The 21,597-nt window shown below is 41.7% G+C and overlaps 1 protein-coding gene across 2 annotated transcripts in view; it reads left to right on the top strand.

The window, feature by feature from the left end:
• trappc8 (trafficking protein particle complex subunit 8) overlaps nucleotides 1-21,597 on the top strand; it is a 71,227-nt gene that overhangs the window by 33,641 nt on the left and 15,989 nt on the right. For both annotated transcript variants that reach the window (XM_030728326.1, XM_030728327.1), the window contains exons 15-19: nucleotides 10,946-11,140; nucleotides 16,823-16,980; nucleotides 17,087-17,161; nucleotides 17,781-17,886; nucleotides 18,070-18,224. In XM_030728326.1, coding sequence (XP_030584186.1) covers nucleotides 10,946-11,140; nucleotides 16,823-16,980; nucleotides 17,087-17,161; nucleotides 17,781-17,886; nucleotides 18,070-18,224 — 689 coding nt within the window. The remainder of the gene's footprint in view (nucleotides 1-10,945; nucleotides 11,141-16,822; nucleotides 16,981-17,086; nucleotides 17,162-17,780; nucleotides 17,887-18,069; nucleotides 18,225-21,597) is intronic.

Here is a 21,597-nt window from a genome sequence, read left to right on the forward strand (position 1 = left end):
GGGGCCAACTGCGGTTGGTGGGCCTGCAGGAGGGCGGGCCCATGTCCCATGTTCAGGGTGAGGCTTAGGCCCTATCACAGGCAGGGTAAACTGTTCCCTTGGTATCTCTGCCATAAGGGGTCATTGGAATTGCTCTTTGTCTGGCCCTTCACCCTGGACCAATTTGCCTTGGTCGACTTTACTGGGGGCAAAACCCCCAGACAACATTGCCCCTGGGATCACTGTGACACACAAACTCCTCAATCATGATAAGGTGGCAATTCATGGAGGAGCGAGTTGCTGTCATTACTTAGGGAAGTGGAGGAGTTTAAGCATCTTGGGGTCTTGTTCACAAGTGAGGAGACGGATTGAGGCTGTGACTGCAGTGATGTGGATGTTGCACTCATCCAGTGCAGTAAAGAGAGCTGTGTGTAAAAGTGAAGCTGTTGATTTACTGGTCAGTCTGTGTTCCTACCCTCACCTATGGTCACAAGCTTTGGGTAGTGACCGCAATAATGAGAACCCAGATACAAGCGGTGGACATGAGCTTCCTCCAGAAGGTAGCTTTTAGAGATAGAGTAAGGAGTGCAGTCATTCGGGACGAGCTCAGAGTAGAGCCGTTCCTCCTCCACATCAAAAGGAGCCAGTTGAGATGGTTCGGGCAACTGACTTGGATGCCTCCTGGGCACCTTTTGGGTGATGTGTTCTGAGCATGGCCTACCAGGAGAAAGCCTTGGGGTAGACCCAGGGCACGCTGGAGAGATTATGTCTCTCGGATGGCATAGGAATGCCTCCTTCAAATCTAGGGAACAGAAGGTTGCATTTGGAGGTGCCTTTGAATTGGGACAGCCTTCATCACGTGGCTGTGATTGTTTTCATTGTATTGTTCATTGTATTCATTCCTCGCACATAAAACAACCCGTGGCAGCAACATAAGAGCTGTTTTAAAGTGTGTTTGTTTACAATTTGGAAAATAAAGTTTGCAGAATTAATTGTCAGCAGGTTTTGTTTTCTGTGTAGCAGGGGAAATAATGAAAAATTGTCACTAGATTACCTTAATGCTGAATAAATATTTAAAACTGGAGAATTCAAAGGCAAGGTCTGATGTCTCTGCACTCCTGTCCCATTAATCTGTTGCACAGCATAACATACCTTTTTGGGATTTAAATAAATCATAACAAAGAGCACACATCATTCCTAAGAGAAAGGAAAAAATAGTTTAGTAGTCAATTGAGTAAACTGAATTTTCCAAAATGTGCCAAAAATATAAATACGTGCTTATGTTGCTGCCAGATGTCACTCAGTGAAACACAGCTGTACACATTTGGCTGCAGAGCTCCACTCACTGTGGGTTTAGGCTCCACTATAGTTGTTCATCCAGATAATATTACAGGATCTGTGAACAGGAAGTTTGTGGAGGTGAAAATGAGCCTTTACTGAAGTAAAAGTAAAAAATGTTCCGTGTAAAAATCTGCTTCAAACTCTGTATAATTGTTGATTCATTAAAACCCTTTAACGTTCCGCGGCCCGATCGCAGGCCGTCGCGCAGAATTCTTAAATATACAGTCAAATTTCTCCGTCCCTATGTTGTCAAAACACACATATGAAACATTAAAAGAAAGCCACGGTTCTCCTCTTTCTAACCATATATACCATTGCCATGTACAAAAATCACAGCATATACAGCGCAGGGTATCGTAAGCTGATACCCTAAACTAGTAATTTGACTTTCCTACCTTCGACCGCTCGTCTGGACTCCAAATCTTCATAATTCTCCACAAATTTGGCATCATTCTGTCCGTAACAGTCCAGTGAATATATTCCAATACATCCATGAGGTCAAAAACACGAGTCGTATCCACAAGGGCACCAAAAACAGAGCCTAAACTTTTCTTGAAAAAACGTAAACACTGTTTATTGCCTCCTGTTAGCTGTGTAGCTGCCGATAGAGCCTCCATTTTGCTCCAAATCGGAAGCTCCGGGTCTTAGGCTTTGATTGACACCTAACTTGACCAACTGGGACACTGTGACGGCTGTCTGTAGCAAGGAATAGCCAATGAGTGTCACAGACTAGCACAAGCTCCTGCCCACATTCTGATGACAACAGATCCAACCTATCAGCTCACAGAATAAAAATAACGCTACAGATGCTTAGCCAATGAAATTCTGAACACGTGGATGTATAGTTTGAGGGGTCTATGTTCTTTCTGTAAAACAGAGCATCCTTCGAATGACAGATTAGTGGTTACAGGATTTCTGTGCGCTCATGTATAAAAGATGTTTTATGTGTGCTATTGCTGTTTTGATGGGGTTTTTTTGTTCAAAACATTGCCAAAACACAAAGAAAAGATTATAAAAGGCTATAGTGCCATGAAAAAACTCCAGTCAAGTGTGTACCATGCCTTTGTAAACCGTGATGACTGACACAGAGAAAAGAACATGTAAAATAATAATGTGCCATGAGTATGTAAATAGTTTTATTTAATATTTTTATTTAAAATATAGTATGTATATAGTATATATAGTAATATTTGTGTGTTTATTAAAATGTTTGTTGACTATAGCACTGGTTTGGACTACTGTTTATAATGCACACGTTTAGTGTACTCTTTATTGCTTTTTATGATAAAATATGAATTTCTAAAACAGGGAGAGTGGCTTTGGCTCTATATTCTAATTCCTCTAAGTGTAAGCTTTCATTAGAGCCCTCATTGATGTCTGTAGGATGAAGCATTCAGAAGTTATTGCATATTTCAGGGTTGTCCAAGTGTCTCCAAAAATGTCACTCTGAAAAACGCACAACCCATACCTTATGGAATATGCTGTAAAATGCTCAATTTTACAGCTATTGCTTTCAAATTTGAAATGGGAATAGCCAAGACCTTATTCTTTGCAATCATGATGTGTTTTAGTCCATAAGTACCAAATTCAACTGTCTACACTCTTGTTTTTTTTTTTTTTAATCTAGGCGAGAAAAAAATTCTTCAAATCTGTCTGTTCAAAAGAGAATAACTTTCTGATAGTTACACTTAGAGGAAATCTTACTTTTGTATTAAAAAATATAGAATGTTACCTTTCCAAAATGCCCAAGCTTTTTCACATAGTCCCAAGGGTTTAGGAACAGCTTTAACTTAAAAATTTGAGTAAATTTTTAGGCGTTTTTGACACAAAACCCCCGGAATGTTAAAGGGTTAAAGTATACACCACAGCTAGAGTTAATTCACTATAGCTAAATCAGAATATAATTTATTTTATATTTTTAGTTTTATTTATATGAATCTAATTTTGAGTAGGTTTAACGCTTTAAATGGAGATCAAAGTAACACATTTGCCTTTGTATCTTTTTATGAATAAATCAAAAATCACTATGAAAGAGTTGATCTGGGTTACACCAGTAATTTGCTGTCTTGAGGCTTTGCTGACTGTTTAAGGAGTGAAGTTTGCCAGTTTAACTACTGGTGCACCGGTGGATGTGCTGATTTATCACTGGCTTCACTTTGATACTGATTTTTTTTTTTTAAACTGAAGAATTCCAAGGTACGTTTTGAAGCACTCATCCAGTCCTGGTGCAGTTACATGTGTTTGCTACAGACTGAGCAATTTTTTGTTGGCAAGTTGTATCCGTATTGTTATAATTGCTACATCCCAGTGCACACTTTCTATCCTGATACAAGAATACCCACTCCAACTTGCGGCCTCTCAACGAGGGCAACTCCAGACTGAGTTCAGCCCCTCTCCAGGAGACTGGTTGCAGGTCCAGGCCATGTATTGAGGTGAGCCTGACTATATCTCTCAACCTCACGTACTACTTCAGGCTCCTTCCCCACCAGAGAGGTGACATTTCATGTCCCAATAGCTAATCGCGGTAACCAGGGATCGGCCCCGACCCCTACAAAGCCTCCTGCAAGTGGTGGCCCTACAGGAGGAGGGCCCATGTCGTCTCTTTGGGCTGGGCCCGGCCAGGCACCACAGGCTAATGCCTGGCCGCCAGATGCTCTCCCTCGAGCTCCCTGCCCAGGCCTGGCTCCAGGATGGGGCCCCAGTAACCCTATCCCGTGCAGGGTAAACAGTTACTTTGTTGACATTTCCATAGGGGTCGTCTGAATCGCTCTGTCTGGCCCCTCACCCAGAACCAATTTGGCATGGGAGACCCTACCAGGGGGACAAGCACCCTGGACAACACAGCTCCTGGGATCACTGGGAAACACAAACCCCTCCACCATGATCAGAATCAGAATCAGAATCAGAATCAGAAGGTTTTTATTGCCATATGGGTGAACAGGTTCACAGCATTAGGAAATTGCTGCGGTACTTCATGCTTACAGAAAAAAAACAAAAAAAACAAATAAGTATAAAAACTATAAGACAATATACAAGTATACAAATTGCAAATATACAGAGATATTAGAGCTTACAAAATATACAGTGCAGAGACTAATTAAAAGATAAAAGAATGTAAACTATATTCCACTAATATGTACATCAGTGCAATCAGACAGGTGCATAGACATAGGGTCATCAGCATTTGTGGAGGGTGGTGGTAACAGTCTTAGGGTAATTGTTCATGAGTCCAACAGCAGAGGGGAAGAAACTGTTCTTATGGCGGGAGGTTCTGGTCCGTATGGACCGTAGCCTCCTGCCTGAGGGGAGAGGGTCAAAAAGTCTGTGCCCAGGGTGAGAGTGGTCGGCTGTGATCCGACCTGCACGCCCCAGTGTCCTGGAGGAGTACAGGTCCTGGAGAGATGGGAGGTTACAGCCAATCACCTTCTCAGCAGAGTGCACAACGCGCTGTAGTCTCTGTTTGTCCCTAGTGGTGGCTCCAGCGTACCACACAGTGATGGAGGAGGTAAGGATGGACTCAATGATGGCAGTATAGAACTGCACCATGGTCCTTGCTGGCAAGTTGAATTTCTTCAACTGCCGCAGGAAGTACATCCTCTGCTGGGCCTTTTTGACGACAGAGGTGATGGTGGGCTCCCACTTGAGGTCCTGGGTGATGGTAGTTCCCAGGAAGCGAAAAGAGTCCACTGTGGTGATGGGGGTGTCAGTCAGGATGATGGAGGGTAGAGGGGCTGTGTGCTTCCTAAAGTCCACTATAATCTCCACTGTCTTCTGGGCGTTCAGTACCAGGTTATTGTGGCTGCACCAGGACACCAGACGTTTGACCTCCATCCTGTAGGCCGACTCGTCCCCATCTGAGATGAGTCCGATGAGAGTCATGTCGTCTGCAAACTTAATAAGCTTGACAGACTGGTGATCAGAGGTGCAGCAGTTGGTATACAGGGAGAAGAGCAGAGGAGAGAGGACACAGCCCTGAGGAGTGTCAGTGCTGATGGTCCGGGAGTCCGAGACATTCTTCCCCAGCCTCACGTGCTGCTTCCTGTTCATCAGGAAGTCAATGATCCACCTGCAGATGGGATCTGGCACGTTCATCTGGGACAGCTTGTCTTGGAGGAGATCAGGGATGATGGTGTTGAAGGCAGAGCTGAAGTCCACAAACAGGATCCTGGCGTAGGTTCCCTGGGAGTCCAGATGCTGTAGGATGAAGTGCAGAGTCAGGTTGATGGCGTCGTCCACAGACCTGTTGGCTCTGTAGGCAAACTGCAGGGGGTCCAGAAGGGGGGCTGTGAGGGACTTGAGGTGGGACAGCACCAGACGCTCAAATGACTTCATGACCACAGAAGTCAGTGCCACAGGTCTGTAGTCATTTAGTCCAGTGATCCTTGGCTTCTTGGGGACAGGAACAATGGTAGCGGTTTTAAAGCAGACAGGCACGTGGCAAGCCTCCAGTGAGGAGTTGAAGATGTTCGTGAACAATGGGGCAAGCTCGTTAGCACAGTGTCTCAGTGTGGCAGGTGAGACACCATCTGGACCTGGAGCTTTGCGAGCTTTGACACTCCTGAACTGCTTTAGCACCTGGTCCTCCTGAATACAAAAGACTGTGGGGGTGGGGGATGAGGGGGACTCTGGGGTGGGAGTCCTTGATGATGTGGGCTTCTCTGAGGTGTGGGGAGTGGGGGAGGTTGGGGGGTGAATATTTGTGTTGGCTGTATTGTAGTTGGGACTGGTGGAGGTGTGAAGGCTGCTGAACTGACCATCAAAACGACAATAGAACTCGTTCAGTCTAGGGTTTAATCCCGGGATCCGGGATTCCCGGGAAATGCGATCAGAACCATTTCCCGTTTCCCGGGAAACGTTAGACGGGAAACCGGGAAAAAAGTCGCGCGCGTCGATTTGACTTTCAGAAAGAAAAGAAAGCTTCAGAAAGTTAAATTTAAGGAAATATTGAGAGAAGGGTTCGTTTAATGCGAAAAGCATTACTCTTCATTTCAGGCACGTTCAGCCTCCGTTTAAGGCTTCAGCCTTCATCTCAAGCGTTTTAATAGAGGTATTAAACAGTTGTACTTTTTTCCTCTTTAATTTGTTGAAATCGTAGGCAATGTGTTTACCCTAAGGTATTTTGTATTATATAATTCTATATTATTATATATTGTTATATTGCATTATATAGCCTATAAAATATGCCTGCCCTGAACAATAAAGAAATATCTGTTTAACTTTGAGTGTTTCTTTTCCTCGTTTGCAGCCGCTTACTAACAATCATGAATTAGGATACGGGCCTAATGTGTGAAGAAATGATCATGAAATAGATTGCTTTAACATATTTCGCTTTTAAAATGGAGTTGAGTAAAATGTATATTTTTTAGGCTATAAGGATTGGCCAGTTTTTCAATAGACGATTCACAGTGAACCTACTTTAACCCTCAGACACGGTGTTATAAATTTGCTGTTGCCAGAATGGCAATGACCAAGTCGTAGTGCATTACTCAAGGCCCTGTGTTATGTCATATTATAGTGAAGTACGGTAGTTCACTTTACAATGACTGTTAAACAGCGTTCCACTGGTGGAGATATAGTGCAACAGATGTCGCCACGACAGCGTGGCTGAGCCTTTATCAATGCTGTGGAGATGAACCGTATTGTTTTGCACCAGCAGTTGTAAAATAGCTTGGTATAATTCCATGTACAATGGAGGAATATTCGAATTATATTTGTTAAGGGAGTGTTGAGGAACGATACAACACCGCATAGCTCGAGCACTCCAATGTCCAGATGTAGGTTTTATTGCGTTAATCAAGCCGACGTTGCCCCCTACTGGGCATAACAGGACATAGCTGGAAAGCTACCTCTACAATATCAGAATAGGTTAAGGCCGACACAGGCTACAGAAGGCCTAATTAAAATAAAAAAATAAATAAACTTTTTCCCGGGATTCCCGGGAAATGGCTCGTCATTTCCCGGGATTTGATTCATGTCATTTTCGGGAAAAATATTAAACCCTAGTTCAGTCTATTTGCAGTTTGTAGGTCGTGTGGAGTGGGGGGTTTTAGGCTTGTAGTTGGTAATCTGCCTAAAACTTTTCCATACAGAGGCCGCGTCGTTCTCTGAGATCTGCTGCTGTATATTCTCAGAGTGATGTGATCTAGCAGTGGCCACTTCCTTGCTAAACCTGTACTTGGCCTCTTTGTAGCAGTCTTTGTCCCCACTTTTAAAAGCTTCCCTCTTCTCTATCCACAGCTGCTTCAGTTTGGGAGTAAACCAGGGTTTGTCACTGTTATAACTCACCCTGGTGCGTGATGGCACAATGCTGTCCTCGCAGAAGTGGATATACGAGGTTACAGTGTCCGTGTAGTCATCCAGACTGTCACAGGCAGCCCTCATTGAGTCCCAGTCTGTAGTTTCGAAGCATGTGCGGAGCTCCTCCACAGCCTCACGGGTCCACTGCTTTGTTGTCCTCACCACAGGTTTTGAGAGCTTCAGCCTCTGTCTGTACGCGGGGATCAGGTGGATCATGTCGTGGTCAGAGAGGCCGAGTGCAGCGCGGGGCACTGCGTGATAAGCCCCGCTTATCGTGCTGTAGCAGTGGTCTAGTGTCTTCTCCTCTCTGGTCGGACATGTGATATATTGTTTATATTTGGGAAGTTCCTGTCTCAGGCTGGCTTTATTAAAGTCCCCAAGTACGATGATAAGAGAGTCCGGGTATGTCCGCTCCATGCACAGAATCTGCTCTGTGAGCGCGCACTGGGCCTCGTGCACGTCCGCGTCCGGCGGGATGTAAACAGCAGCCAGTATGAATGAAGCGAACTCCCGCGGAGAGTAGAACGGTTTACAGTGAATGAAAAGATATTCCAGTGAGGGAGAGCAGTGCTTAGCAATCACTGTCACATCCGTACACCAGCCACTGTTTATGTAGAAGCAGACTCCTCCACCTGTAGCCTTGCCGGAAAGCGCAGCTTGCCGGTCTGCGCGGAGGAGATGAAATCCCTCCAACTGGAGCGCGCAGTCCGGTATCTCCTCACACAGCCATGACTCCGTGAAGCAAAGCACACAGGATTTGGAAAAGTCTCTATTCATGCTCCTCATCAGTGTCAGTTCGTCCATTTTGTTCCTAAGTGAACGCACGTTGGAGAGGAAAATCCCAGGTAAGGCTGTGCGTAATCCACGTCTCCTTAGCCTCACAAGCACGCCAGCGCGCTTCCCTCTCTTTCGGCGTCTCACTTTCTGGGCCAGAGTGTGTAATATATCCGCCGCAGATGCGACAAAAACAGGAAATAAATCCGAAGGTGTTGTGGACCTAATGTTGAAAAGCTCTTCTCTGGTGTAAGAATACCCAGAAGAGTGTCCAGACACAGAAATAACGCACAAAAACAAACAAAACAGAGCGCACCGAAGTACCAGGGCATCCATTCGCGGCGCCATCTTGGATCCAAAAAAAAAAAAAAAAATAAGGTGGCAAGAGAACTCTCCTCTGAGATTCAAACTCTTCTGAGATTTTTAGTAGGTGCATCTGTGGTGTGAGTTTGAACATCCTAGGTGAGCTTGTTCTCAAGTTATTGCCAACATTAAAGTTTTTGTGGAACAGACACTACGAATGGCAAGGCCAGCACAGTAGCTCAACTTTTTCTTAAGCCTTAAGACTTAAATTGTGCATTGTTTGATAGGAAAAGAGAAGTCATCTTTAATGATCTTAAAATATTATAAAACTGTGCATCCATTTTTGAAGCAAGAGTAAATTATCTTTCTAAATCTGTGTGGGAACCTGTGAAACAACAAAATACAGCTTTCTTTTCTGTACACCAGCGGTTCTCAAAGTGTGGGCCGCAAAAGTACTGCAGGGGGCCACAGTAATAACATACAGGGGTTGGACAATGAAACTGAAACACCTGTCATTTTAGTGAGGGAGGTTTCGTGGCTAAATTGGATCAGCCTGGTGGCCAATCTTCATTAATTGCACATTGCACCAGTAAGAGCAGAGTGTGAAGGTCCAATTAGCAGGGTAAGAGCACAGTTTTGCTCAAAATATTGCAATGCACACAACATTATGGGTGACATACCAGAGTTCAAACGAGGACAAATTGTTGGTGCACGTCTTGCTGGCGCATCTGTGACCAAGACAGCAAGTCTTGGTGATGTATCAAGAGCCACGGTATCCAGGGTAATGTCACCATACCACCAAGAAGGACGAACCACATCCAACAGGATTAACTGTGGACGCAAGAGGAAGCTGTCTGAAAGGGATGTTCGGGTGCTAACCCGGATTGTATCCAAAAAACATAAAACCACGGCTGCCCAAATCATGGCAGAATTAAATGTGCACCTCAACTCTCCTGTTTCCACCAAAACTGTCCGTCGGGAGCTCCACAGGGTCAATATACACGGCCGGGCTGCTATAGCCAAACCTTTGGTCGCTCGTGCCAATGCCAAACGTCGGTTTCAATGATGCAAGGAGCACAAATCTTGGGTTGTGGACAATTTGAAGCATGTATTGTTCTCTGATGAGTCCACCTTTACTGTTTTCCCCACATCCGGGAGCGTTACGGTGTGGAGAAGCCCCAAAGAAGCGTACCACCCAGACTGTTGCATGCCCAGAGTGAAGCATGGGGGGTGGATGAGTGATGGTTTGGGCTGCCATATCATGGCATTCCCTTGGCCCAATATTTGTGCTAGATGGGCGCGTCACTGTTAAGGACTACCGAACCATTCTGGAGGACCATGTGCATCCAATGGTTCAAACATTGTATCCTGAGGGCGGTGCCGTGTATCAGGATGACAATGCACCAATACACACAGCAAGACTGGTGAAAGATTGGTTTGATGAACATGAAAGTGAAGTTTAACATCTATCATGGCCTGTACAGTCACCAGATCTAAATATTACTGAGCCACTTTGGGGTGTTTTGGAGGAGCGAGTCAGGAAACATTTTCCTCCACCAGCATCATGTCAGGACCTGGCCACTATCCTGCAAGAAGAATGGCTTAAAATCCCTCTGGCCACTGTGCAGGACTTGTATATGTCATTCCCAAGACGAATTGACGCTGTATTGGCCGCAAAAGGAGGCCCTACACCATACTAATAAATTATTGTGGTCTAAAACCAGGTGTTTCAGTTTCATTGTCCAACCCCTGTACATTCAGTTTGAAATTACTCAAAAGTAATAGTTAGTATAGCATAGTTAGTAGCATAGTTACATATTTATTTATAAATAAATTGTATTTATTTATATAAAAAGTGAATTAAAACTCATTACTCTTACCTAAATTTACTGCTCTTGTATTGAAGTTTGTGTCACAAGATGGCCTCAGCACTCTTGACTTTGGGAACCACTGCTGTATAGTAATAGGAAATACGTAAATATGTACAATATGCCATATGATTCAAGCATTGTTTTAAACATACTGTACTTTCAGTCATTGCCCAGAATTATTGTGAAACTAGCATTCCATAGCATTCCATTGCCTTATTTTGACCATTATGGACCCTAAGTAATATTTGTACAGCAATGTGTAACATGAAAATGTACAGTGTACATATTTTAAGTGCTGACACAACATTGAGTAGAGGTTTATGGTGGAATTACTGTCTATAATTTTTTGGGTTGTATTTTTATATTTTTGATCTGTTTAGGAGAAAAACAGGCAGCCACTCATGTGTCATTGGACCAGGAATATGACCAGGATTTGTCAACCATGTGGTGCCATCTAGAGGAGCAGCTTGTAGCGTCTGCCAATGGGGGTGCCATCCCAGTAAATTTTCAACCCACCCAGTGCTGCCTCAACAGCCAGACAGACAACCTCCGTCACCCGCTCGCTGTGGTGGAAGGTAAGCTGTCCTCAGCACAAACAGTGTTATGGGAAGAAATGGAATGGGATTTACAGATGTGGACAAAGTTGCTGGTACCCTTTTGTTAAAGAATGAAAAACCCACAGTGATCAGTGAAATAACTTGAACCTGACAAAAGATAATAAAAAATAAAAATGTATTTATAAAATTTACTGAAAATGAACTAATGGAGATCAGACATTGCTTTTGAATTGTGGTTCAACAGAATTATTTTTTAAAAACAAACTAATGAAGCGGGCCCAGACAAAAATTATGGTACCCATAGACAAGCGAGACAATAAGTTGACCATAGGGACATGTAGGTGTGTCCTGTGATTAGCATCACGGGTGTCTTGTAATCAGTCAGTCTGCTTATTTAAAGAGTGAAAAGGAGTCACTGTGGTGTTTGGTATTATGGGGTGTACCACACTGAACATGGATCAAAAAAACCTAAGGAAAGAGCTGTCTCAGGAGATGAAAAATAATTACTGACACGTTAAAGGTAAAAGACCAAGAAGCTTGATGTTCCTGTGATGACAGCTGCAAATATTATTCAGAAGTTCACAGGACTCTAGCCTTCCTGGACGTGGATGCAAGAGGAAAATTGATTACAAATCAAAGATATAGATTATACAAATGGTAACCAAAGAGCTCAGAAAACAGAGGTCCAAGGTCAAGGTACATCAATGTCAGATCACATCATCTGTTGCCATTTGAGCCAAAGTAGATTTAATGGAAGACAGCCGAGGAGGACACCACTGTTGAAAGCAAATCATAAAAAAGTGAGACTGAAATTTGCCAAAATGCATATTGACATGCTACAAAGCTTCTGGGAGAATGTCCTTTGACCAGATGAGACCGAACCAGAATGTTTTGGCAAGTCACATCAGCTCTATGTTCACAGATGCAAAAATTAAGCACACAAAAAAAGAACACTGTACGTACTGTAAAACATGTATGAGGCTTGGTTATGTTCTGGGGCTGCTTTGCTGCATCTGACACAGAGTGTTGTGAATCTGTGCAGTGTACAATGAAATCTCAAGACTATTGTCAGTAAAACTCATTAATTAACACACATCTATCAAGTGATCCTCAGGCGAAATGCGCTGCCCAGTCTCAGAAAGCTTTGTCTCAGTCACAGGTGATGGGTTTTGGAACAGGATAATTTCAAAGCCTTGTGCACAAATTTAGTAAACAACAATTATATCAAACTATTTACATTAAAATGCAGGCAATGCCTCAGGTGTTTTTTTTTTTGTTTGTTGTTGTTGTTTGTTTTTTTTTGTTTTTTTTCCTTTTTGTGCAACTACACTGCTCAAAAAATTAAAGGAACACTGAAAACACATCAGATCTCAATGGGGAAAAAAATTGCTGGCTATCCATACTGATATGGACTTGTTAATGTGCAAGGAATGAAAAGCTGCCACATCGTTTGATGGAAATGAAAATTTTAAGCCTACAGAGGGCTGAATTTAAAGAAACCCCAAAAATCAAAGTGACCAAAATTATGCAGTAGGTAATCCATTTTGCAGAAACTTCATTGCGGCAATTCAAAATTGTACTCTGTACCATGTGTTTGTATATATGCCTATCGGCATGGTCCTAATGAGACACTGGGTGGTGTCCTCGTCCCAGATCTGGACCAGGGCATCACTGAGATCCTTCTATGCATATGCCTCCCCAGACCATCAATGACACACCACAAAATTGTTCATGCTGAACAATTTCACGTGAGGCATTAACATGCTCCATGGCTTTTTCAAACCCTCTCATGTCTGTCATATCTGGTCAATGTGAACCTGCTGTCGTCTGTGAAAAGCACGCTGACCACATGAGGACATCGAGCAATTATTCTCCAAATGTGGCTATTTTTTTCAATCCAAGCCATTTCTGCTTAGTGTGCTCGCTGCTTAAGTTTCATAAGTTTCCATTTCAAACAGGTAGCAACAAGGTGTTGTAGGATACATTTTAGGGGTCTCCATATTCCTTTTTGACTGCAAATTAAAACCCAATTAAAACCATAGTTACCAACAAATCACAGGGTTGAGCTGTTTCCGATGCAGGCTGTTTATTAGACATCTTAGTAGCACACAAGTAGTTAAAAAGACACAAACAGTAGCATAGTGAAGACTGAGTTACACACACACACAGCGTAACAGACAAGAAGAAAGAACCTGTTGATCATGCCCCGGCTTCCTCATCACACCCTCCGACCGAGGAGAGCCCGTGCTGAGATTAAGTATGAGTCCAAATAAAATCAAACTGTCCAAATGATCCATGGCGATGAGCAAGCTCTGTTGCAAAAAGTTACTTAGAACTATACAAACACAAAAAACAGAGGACAAAAAGCAAAAAGTAAAAGCAAGAAGCCCTCTCGGGAGGTTGTGCCCTAGTAGTTGCTGGAAAAACGGGCAACACGGACAAAGACTGTGGCTACATCTTGTCTTCTCTTCTTTCCTCTCTCCTCTTCTAACTGTGGTATTTATACTCTTTCCCCTTCTTTGTCTAAGATTTGTGCTGAGTCTGCATTTTGTAAGCATATATTAGAAACTGTCATTAATTCTACTGACATTAACTGAAAACGCACAAACATCCCAGAGCATCTTCAGTACATCAACAAGACAGTAAGAAAAATTCATCACAATAAATGTCAAAAACAACCTCCTTGTGGCCATGCTATAGTACTCCTGGAGAAGGATTTACAACTGCCCACACTTAAACAGACCAGATATGAGGGAGAAAGTGGGGCCCAATTTGCCCCTAGACTTGTTTCTTAGACAGATTTATACTTTCTTGATTTGCATTTCCAAAATCTTTGGCTGTGCTACATAGGCAAGGTAGCCTAGGGCTAGGTCTACTGGACAGATTTATTAACAGTATAAATCGAAAAATGGGGAAACAGGATGACTGGTGTCCTATACGTGAACCCAAAAAGGGCAGTTTCATGAGCTGAGACCCCTAAGCATGAATTTGAATGAGCAACAGGTTCAACACTGGGCTAGATCAGAAGACGAGTATGCTTTGAGAGTGATCTGAGAGGGCCTGCTTGGCCACAGCAGACTGCTGGGGAGGGGTAGCAGAGCTTCTGGTGCCTGAACACAAATAAGAGCAATTCAAATAGGCCTCAAATCTTCCTACTACTTTTAGACACACAATATGCATTTCATTACCATGTAGAAAGCAGTTTAGTTGCAAATAAACAAAAGTAGGAATAATAACTTTAAATATCAGCATTGGAATGATAAAAACATTTCCAACAGTGTCCAGTATGTACAGTGGGTACGGAAAGTATTCAGACCCCTTTAAATTTTTCACGCTTTGTTTCATTGCAGCCATTTGCTAAAAAGTTCATTTTATTTCTCATTAATGTACAGTCAGCACCCCATCTTGACAGAAAAAACAAATGCAGAAATTTTTGCAAATTTATTAAAAAAGAAAAACTGCAATATCACATGGTTCATAAGTATTCTGACCCTTTGCTCAGTATTGAGTAGAAGGACCCTTTTTGAGCTAGTACAGCCATGAGTCTTCTTGGGAATGATGCAGCAAGTTTTTCACACCTGGGTTTGGGGATCCTCTGCCATTCTTCCTTGCAGATCCTCTCCAGTTCCGTTAGGTTGGATGGTGAATGTTTGTGAACAGAGATTTTCAGGTCTCTCCAGAGATGCTCAATTGGGTTTAGGTCAGGGTTCTCAGGGCACTCCTTTGTTATTTTAGCTGCGTGCTTAGGGTCATTGTCTTGTTGGAAGGTGAACCTTTGGCCCAGTCTGAGGTCCTGAGCACTCTGGAAGAGGTTTTCTTCCAGGACATCTCTGTACTTGGCCACATTCATCTTTCCTTCAATTGCAACCAGTCGTCCTGTCCCTGCAGCTGAAAAACACCCCCATAGCATGATTCTGCCACCACCATGTTTCACTGTTGAGATTGTATTGGGCAGGTGATGAGCAGTGCTTGGTGTTCTCCACACATACCGCTTAGAATTAATGCCAAAGAGTTCAATCTTCGTCTCATCAGATCAGAGAATCTTATTTCTCATAGTCTGGGAGTCCTTCGTGTGTTTTTTGGCAAACTCTATGCGGCTTTCATATGTCTTGCACTGAAGAGAGGCTTCCGTCAGGCCACTCTGCCATAAAGCCCCGACTGGTGGAGGGCTGCAGTGATAGTTGACTTTGTGGAACTTTCTCCCGTCTCCCTTACAGCATCTCTGGAGCTCAGCCACAGTGATCTTTGGGTTCTTCTTTACCTCTCTCACCAAGGCTCTTCTCCTACGATTGCTCAGTTTGGCTGGACAGCCAGGTCTAGGAAGAGTTCTGGTCATCCCAAACTTCTTCCATTTAAGGATTATGGAGGCCACTGTGCTCTTAGCAACCTTGAGTGCTGCAGAAATTCTTTTGTAACCTTGGCCAGATCTGTGCCTTGCCACAGTTATGTCTCTGAGCTCCTTGGGCAGTTCCTTCGACCTCATGATTCTCATTTGCTCTGACATGCACTGTGAGCTGTGAGGTCTTATATAGACAGGTGTGTGCCTGTCTATATAAGACCTCACAGCTCACAGTGCATGTGAGGTCTTATATAGACAGGTGTGTGCCTTTCCTAATTAGGTCCAGTCAGTTTAATTAAATGCAGCTGGACTCCAATGAAGGAGTAGAAACATCTCAAGGAGGATCAGAAGAAATGGACAGCATGTGAGTTAAATATGAGTGTCACAGCAAAGGGTCTGAATACTTATGACAATGTGATATTTCAGTTTTTCTTTTTTAATACATTTGCAAAAATTTCTACTTTTTTGTTTTTTTCTGTCAAGATGGGGTGCTGAGTGTACATTAATGAGAAATAAAATGAACTTTTTTGATTTTAGCAAATGGCTGCAATGAAACAAAGAGTGAAAAATTTAAAGGGGTCTGAATACTTTCCGTACCCACTGTATATATGTATGTGCGTGTGTGTGTGTGTGCGTGTATATGTATATACATATGTGTATATGTATCTACACACACACACACACACACACACACACTACTATATATATATATATATATATATATATTATATATATATATATATATATATATATATATATATATATATATATATAATATATATATATTATATATATATATATATATATATATATATATATATATATATATGTATATATATATATATATATATATATATATATATATTTATATATTATATTATATATATATATTTATATATATATATATATATATATATATATATATATATAATATATATATGTTGTATATAATACTTCTTGGAACACACTGACCAGCAGCAGCTGTTACAGTTTCATCAAGCACGTGTTTGATGACAACAAAGGCTTCTGATTCTGAGGCTGTATACTACTGCTATGTCATCTTAGATTGGTGTTGTCATTTGGATGCGCTGGCACATCTGTCGACTCCAGGGGGTTAAATTGAAGAATTTGTGTGTGGAAAATGCCTTTAAAAACACCTTCCCTGTGCGTTTTCATTTGTTTTTCCACACCTTAAACATGTACATATACATAAACTCCCTATTCACATAGACTTCAATACCGTAAAAGTGGCCAATCTCCAGAAAGAGTGAGACAAAAAATGATCGTTCTCTTATATAGATGAGTCATCCATTACTGATCAGTTGTGCCCTCTCAGTATATAATCTTCTTTGTCTTCACAGAGCCAATCATAGTGGAGGTGATGTTCAGGAATCCTTTGAAGGTTTCTCTGGCCCTGTCCAGCCTCTCACTTCTGTGGAGGTTTACTGTTGACAGTTTCTCTTCATCAAAGGAGATGACAGAAGAGACCATTACTAATGAGGAAACCTCAGCTGGAGGGGTGGGCAACATGGGCAATATTTCTTTTATTTTTTTTCTTCATTTTGATGTTTAGGTATAATGCCTACAATTTTTCTAAGCTCTTTGACATGCGTTTTCTTATGTAGATGAAACAGAAAGATGATATTGTCACCTCTGAAATCATCCAGGAGTTTCATGTGAGTCCAGAGGAGACCAAAATGGTAAGATGGTCTCTAGAGGTAAACTACTGAGTTTTTGAGCATTAGTGGTATGGGTCTTTATTTTAAATAAGCTTCTATATAAATAAGCTTCAGTCTCATTGTACATCCTGTATAATGACTATAAAGGCGTTCTATTCTACTCTTTTATTTTCTATTCTATTCTATATTGTTTTTGCTAGAGTTTTATTAACTAGTTCTGAACTACTGATGGGGATCTAAAGAAACTGTTTTTTTGCATTAATGCAAGGAAGTAGATTACACATAGCAATATTTTATGTGAAATCAGACAATAAATGGCTTGCGACCATGCAACAGTAAACATAGCTTGGTTTAATGGTTTCAGTTTTAGTGCTGTGCCTTCTTTTTTTTTTTCTTTTTTTTTTAGTGGATTAAAGCACCCTAATGGGGTGTAACAGCATAAACTATTCTTGGTGAAATAGGCCCCAAATGCTCAAAGTATTATGATTGGCCCCTTTACGGTTTGTAAAGCGCATTAAAATACTTGAAATTTTGAAAGTATTTAAAATATCAGTTATTAATTAGGTCTATACTTTCTTTGGGCCATCCAATATTACCTAATGTTAAACAAGAAATTTTGTGCTGATCGCTTTGATCCCAGGCCCGACTCAGGCTGCTGCCACACAGAACTGGTCAGCTGAACATTGTGGGTGTAGTGTACAACCTGGCTGCAGCTTCCTCAGGAGAAATGGCTTCTAGCACTGAAGGTAAATTCATCCTCATGTTAGCTCATGTGCTTTAGTTGGCACACGCAAAATTGCATTGCATTTTCTGATTGGTTTGTTGTAGAGAAAATAATTGTGGAAAATGAATAAAATTCCAATATAGTGTAATATTTTGAGTTTTGCTTGCCAGAGTTAGAAACAATGTGGATTTCCTCTTCTTTACAGACCAACAGACACTGGATTTGATGGTTCGTGGGAAACAGGATTTGAAGATTCGTGGTCCACGACTTAATCTGACCAAAGAGGACAAGATGTCAGTTCGGCATGGTCCAGATCGACGTCTGGATCCCATCATAACACCACCTATGCCCCTGATGGAGGTAGGACTCATTCTGAAAACAATTCAACATGCTAAAAGAGATTATGAATTAGCCTGAAATTTGATAAACTGTATATAAGTGATAGATGTCACCATGACATTGCCCATTGGTTTTGGATTCTGTATGTTGGAAGACATTTTGCCTACATTAGTAATTTGGAGCCCGATGTGATGAGAGGGTGGAGTGTAAAGTTATCAGATAATGTAAGATAAACCTTGCTATAAAATAGAATTCATAAACACATGCAACATACACACACATCCAATTAGACAGTAACAGTCTAATAAAATACTAAAATTTTAAAACTCAAAGGTTTTAGACAGGCTGTATACATGTGTACATGTTCTGTATATTTGTCAGAGAATACCATTAAAAATCCTGGAAGACACCTACACTACAAACACAGTCCAGTTCAGTGAGTCAAAGGCTACGTTCACACTGTAGCCTGAAGTGACCCAATTCCGATTTTTTTTGTGAAATCCGATTTTTTTTTTTGGCGTGGTCGTTCACATTTCCAAATATATGCGACTTGGATGTGATCTGTGTGTGAACAGCAGACGAACCTGAAAGTGTCCTGCATGCGTAGTAGAGGACGCGATAACGTCACATGTAGCGAGCGCGCTCAATGTTTGCGGAAGTCACGTTTTCCTTCCCACGTCTGCGGAACGGGACGCAGAATAGTGACGTTTGTCAAGTATCAATGATGTGCAGGTTGGATGAATGCGACCTGGCCGTACACACTCAGGTCGCATTTGAAAAGATCGGATACGTATCGGATTTAGAACCACATATCCAAGTGGCCTGGGTTTTGAAAAAATCCGATCTGTGTTGTTCAGACTGGCATGAAAAGATCGGATACAGGTTGCATGAGGGCAAAAAAATCGGATTTGGGTCACTTCAGGCTGCAGTGTGAACATAGCCAAAGTAGCTGAGATAAGGCCCAACAGCCACATATCAGCTACTGTTGGACCTTGTGACTCAGTACTTGTCAGTCAAAGCTCGTAACTCCAGGATGGATGAGCTAATAAAAAATATATGAAGGGGGAACCCACCCATAGTGGTCAAAAATGATTTTTTTGTAATTAGCTGGAACATATATAGTTCTGTCAAAAAGTACTTGCCCCTTTATGATTTCTTTATATTTTTATATATATATTTTATATATATATATATATATATATATATATATATATATAAATAATGAAATGGACACCAGGTCCCCATACATATCAAGTGTCCCGTTTTGGCCGGGAAATTCCCGGATTTTACCCCTCTGTCCCGGCGTCATCCCGTATTTTTATTTTCCCGTATTTTCAGTTTTCAATTTTCATTTTTTTTTTTTTTCTAAAAGCATTCCTGTGCCACTCCAGACTGAATTGTCACTATCACTAGGTTACTGCCGACAGCGGGAACAATCCGTAAAAACAACTGGACCCCAGTGCGCCCTTTTCACAGAGTTTGGTGATGTGTTTCCGGTTTAGGTTAGCAGAGTAAACAAATCCGCGCAAGGGCTCAGTGTTGCCAACTTAGCGTTTTGGGGTTTTTTTTGCCCCATAAAGCGATATAGCAACAGCGAAATCCTCCGCTGTCACATTTTGTGTACATAAAGCCTTCTTACTGTTTTGTACACTTTGGCATCACCCAGACCTCACTTTTTCTCCACCCTCCAACCCCCGAACCTCACTTAAACAGCGAGCCTGCCCACTCGCTCCCTCCGCTCCCCAGTCCTCGCTTCGGCCTTTATCAACCTTTGAGACAGGCGACAGAGAGTTTTCTTACACAAGTTGGCAACAGAGGCCCAGATAAAGGAGGAGAGTTGAATGTAGCTGGCAATCTCACCCCACAGTGTTTTAGTTAAATTTGATATTCTAACATTAAACAATACGGGACAAAATTGATCTATGTAATGTGGGTCTAGGCAAAACATTAAAGTTATTAAGTTATTTCATAAAGTTTATTTGTAGTTCTAAACATATTTATGGTGGGGTTTTTTCTTCACTTTTTGTCTCTCCAAAGATGTTTTTCTGCTCCTGCAGCCTCGATTGCAACTACAGTACATTCAAATTAACAATAATGCAAATTAGGTGATGACGTCATATATTGACTATTTTCAGCAGCGGAAAATTTCCTGTATTTTTAGAATAGAATAGAATAGAATGCCTTTATTGTCATTATACAGGATGTACAATGAGATTGGAGAAAAAACTAACAAATATGAAATACAAAAAGTACAAAAAAGAGCACCGAAAGGAAGAGCCGTGAGCCGCTGCGTCTGTGCGCGCCGCCATCTTGAAGTAAAATAAATACAAAACTTGACAGGTATGGGTACCACAGGCGCTTTAACAATGGGTGACTACTGCTGGTTTCTGTTTGTCACACTTTTGAACTGTTTATGCAGACTAATTGTGGACTGTATTAGTTTGAGATCCCTCATATGATTGATTTTGGTGTCTGTGTGTTTTTTTTCACCGGTTGTATGTTCATGGTGTACTTTTGGAAATTGGCATTTATTGGCATAGTTACGTAACTCAAGATCCTGTCATGCTAGAGAAATTCTGTTTGCATATTTGGAATCAGCATACCCAAATTAGTAAAGATGAGTTGTTTTTCCTCAGGTAGCAGACAAAAAGTTTTTTGTCTTTTTTTGTTGAGTAAAAACAAAATGCAGAGATTCTATTTATTAAGGGGAAAAAATATTCAAACATTTATTAACAGTCTGAAAAAATTTTATACAGCAATGTTTTGTGGACTGGTGGAGACCTGGTTTGATTTTTCAAGTCAGGTCAAGTTTATTTATATAGCACATTTAAGGCCCTTTCACACCGACCGCGTCATTTCACAGGACGAATTTGCGGCATTTATTTTTTCGGATCAAGTTCGATTTTTCTGACTTTCGCAAACGAACAAACAGGACTGACCAATCAGAGTGCTGCATTTAGCAGCATGCGAGGTCATAGCTCAAAACACGAACCGATGTACTGAATATACAGTGATGTGGGAACAATAAAATCATAATATTTTACCTCAGACACACAGCTACACGCTGCTCCGGGTCAGTCGGCTCTCTGATATTATCCTCTGCCTCCTCACATGTGATCCCAACTCTGCCAACAAGAGCTCAAACTGTCCCACTGACATCCAGAAATTTGAGTGAAAGCATCCGTGATGCAGCTTCAGCTCCGTGATCAAACCATGAAACTCTCCCTGCTGCTGCTTTCTTATGAGTTGGATGAACCCATAAACTCTGTTTCTTCCTTCTCTTGTTTAGAAACATCAGGACCATTACATCATCACTTGATGTCGACTGCGTTTTTTTTTCCACCATGTGTTATATAGGGAGGATTTAGTCACAAAAACGCAACGCGTCCGGTGT

Source organism: Archocentrus centrarchus, chromosome 4 (genome assembly GCF_007364275.1).
Source record: "Archocentrus centrarchus isolate MPI-CPG fArcCen1 chromosome 4, fArcCen1, whole genome shotgun sequence".
Lineage (NCBI taxonomy): Eukaryota > Metazoa > Chordata > Actinopteri > Cichliformes > Cichlidae > Archocentrus > Archocentrus centrarchus.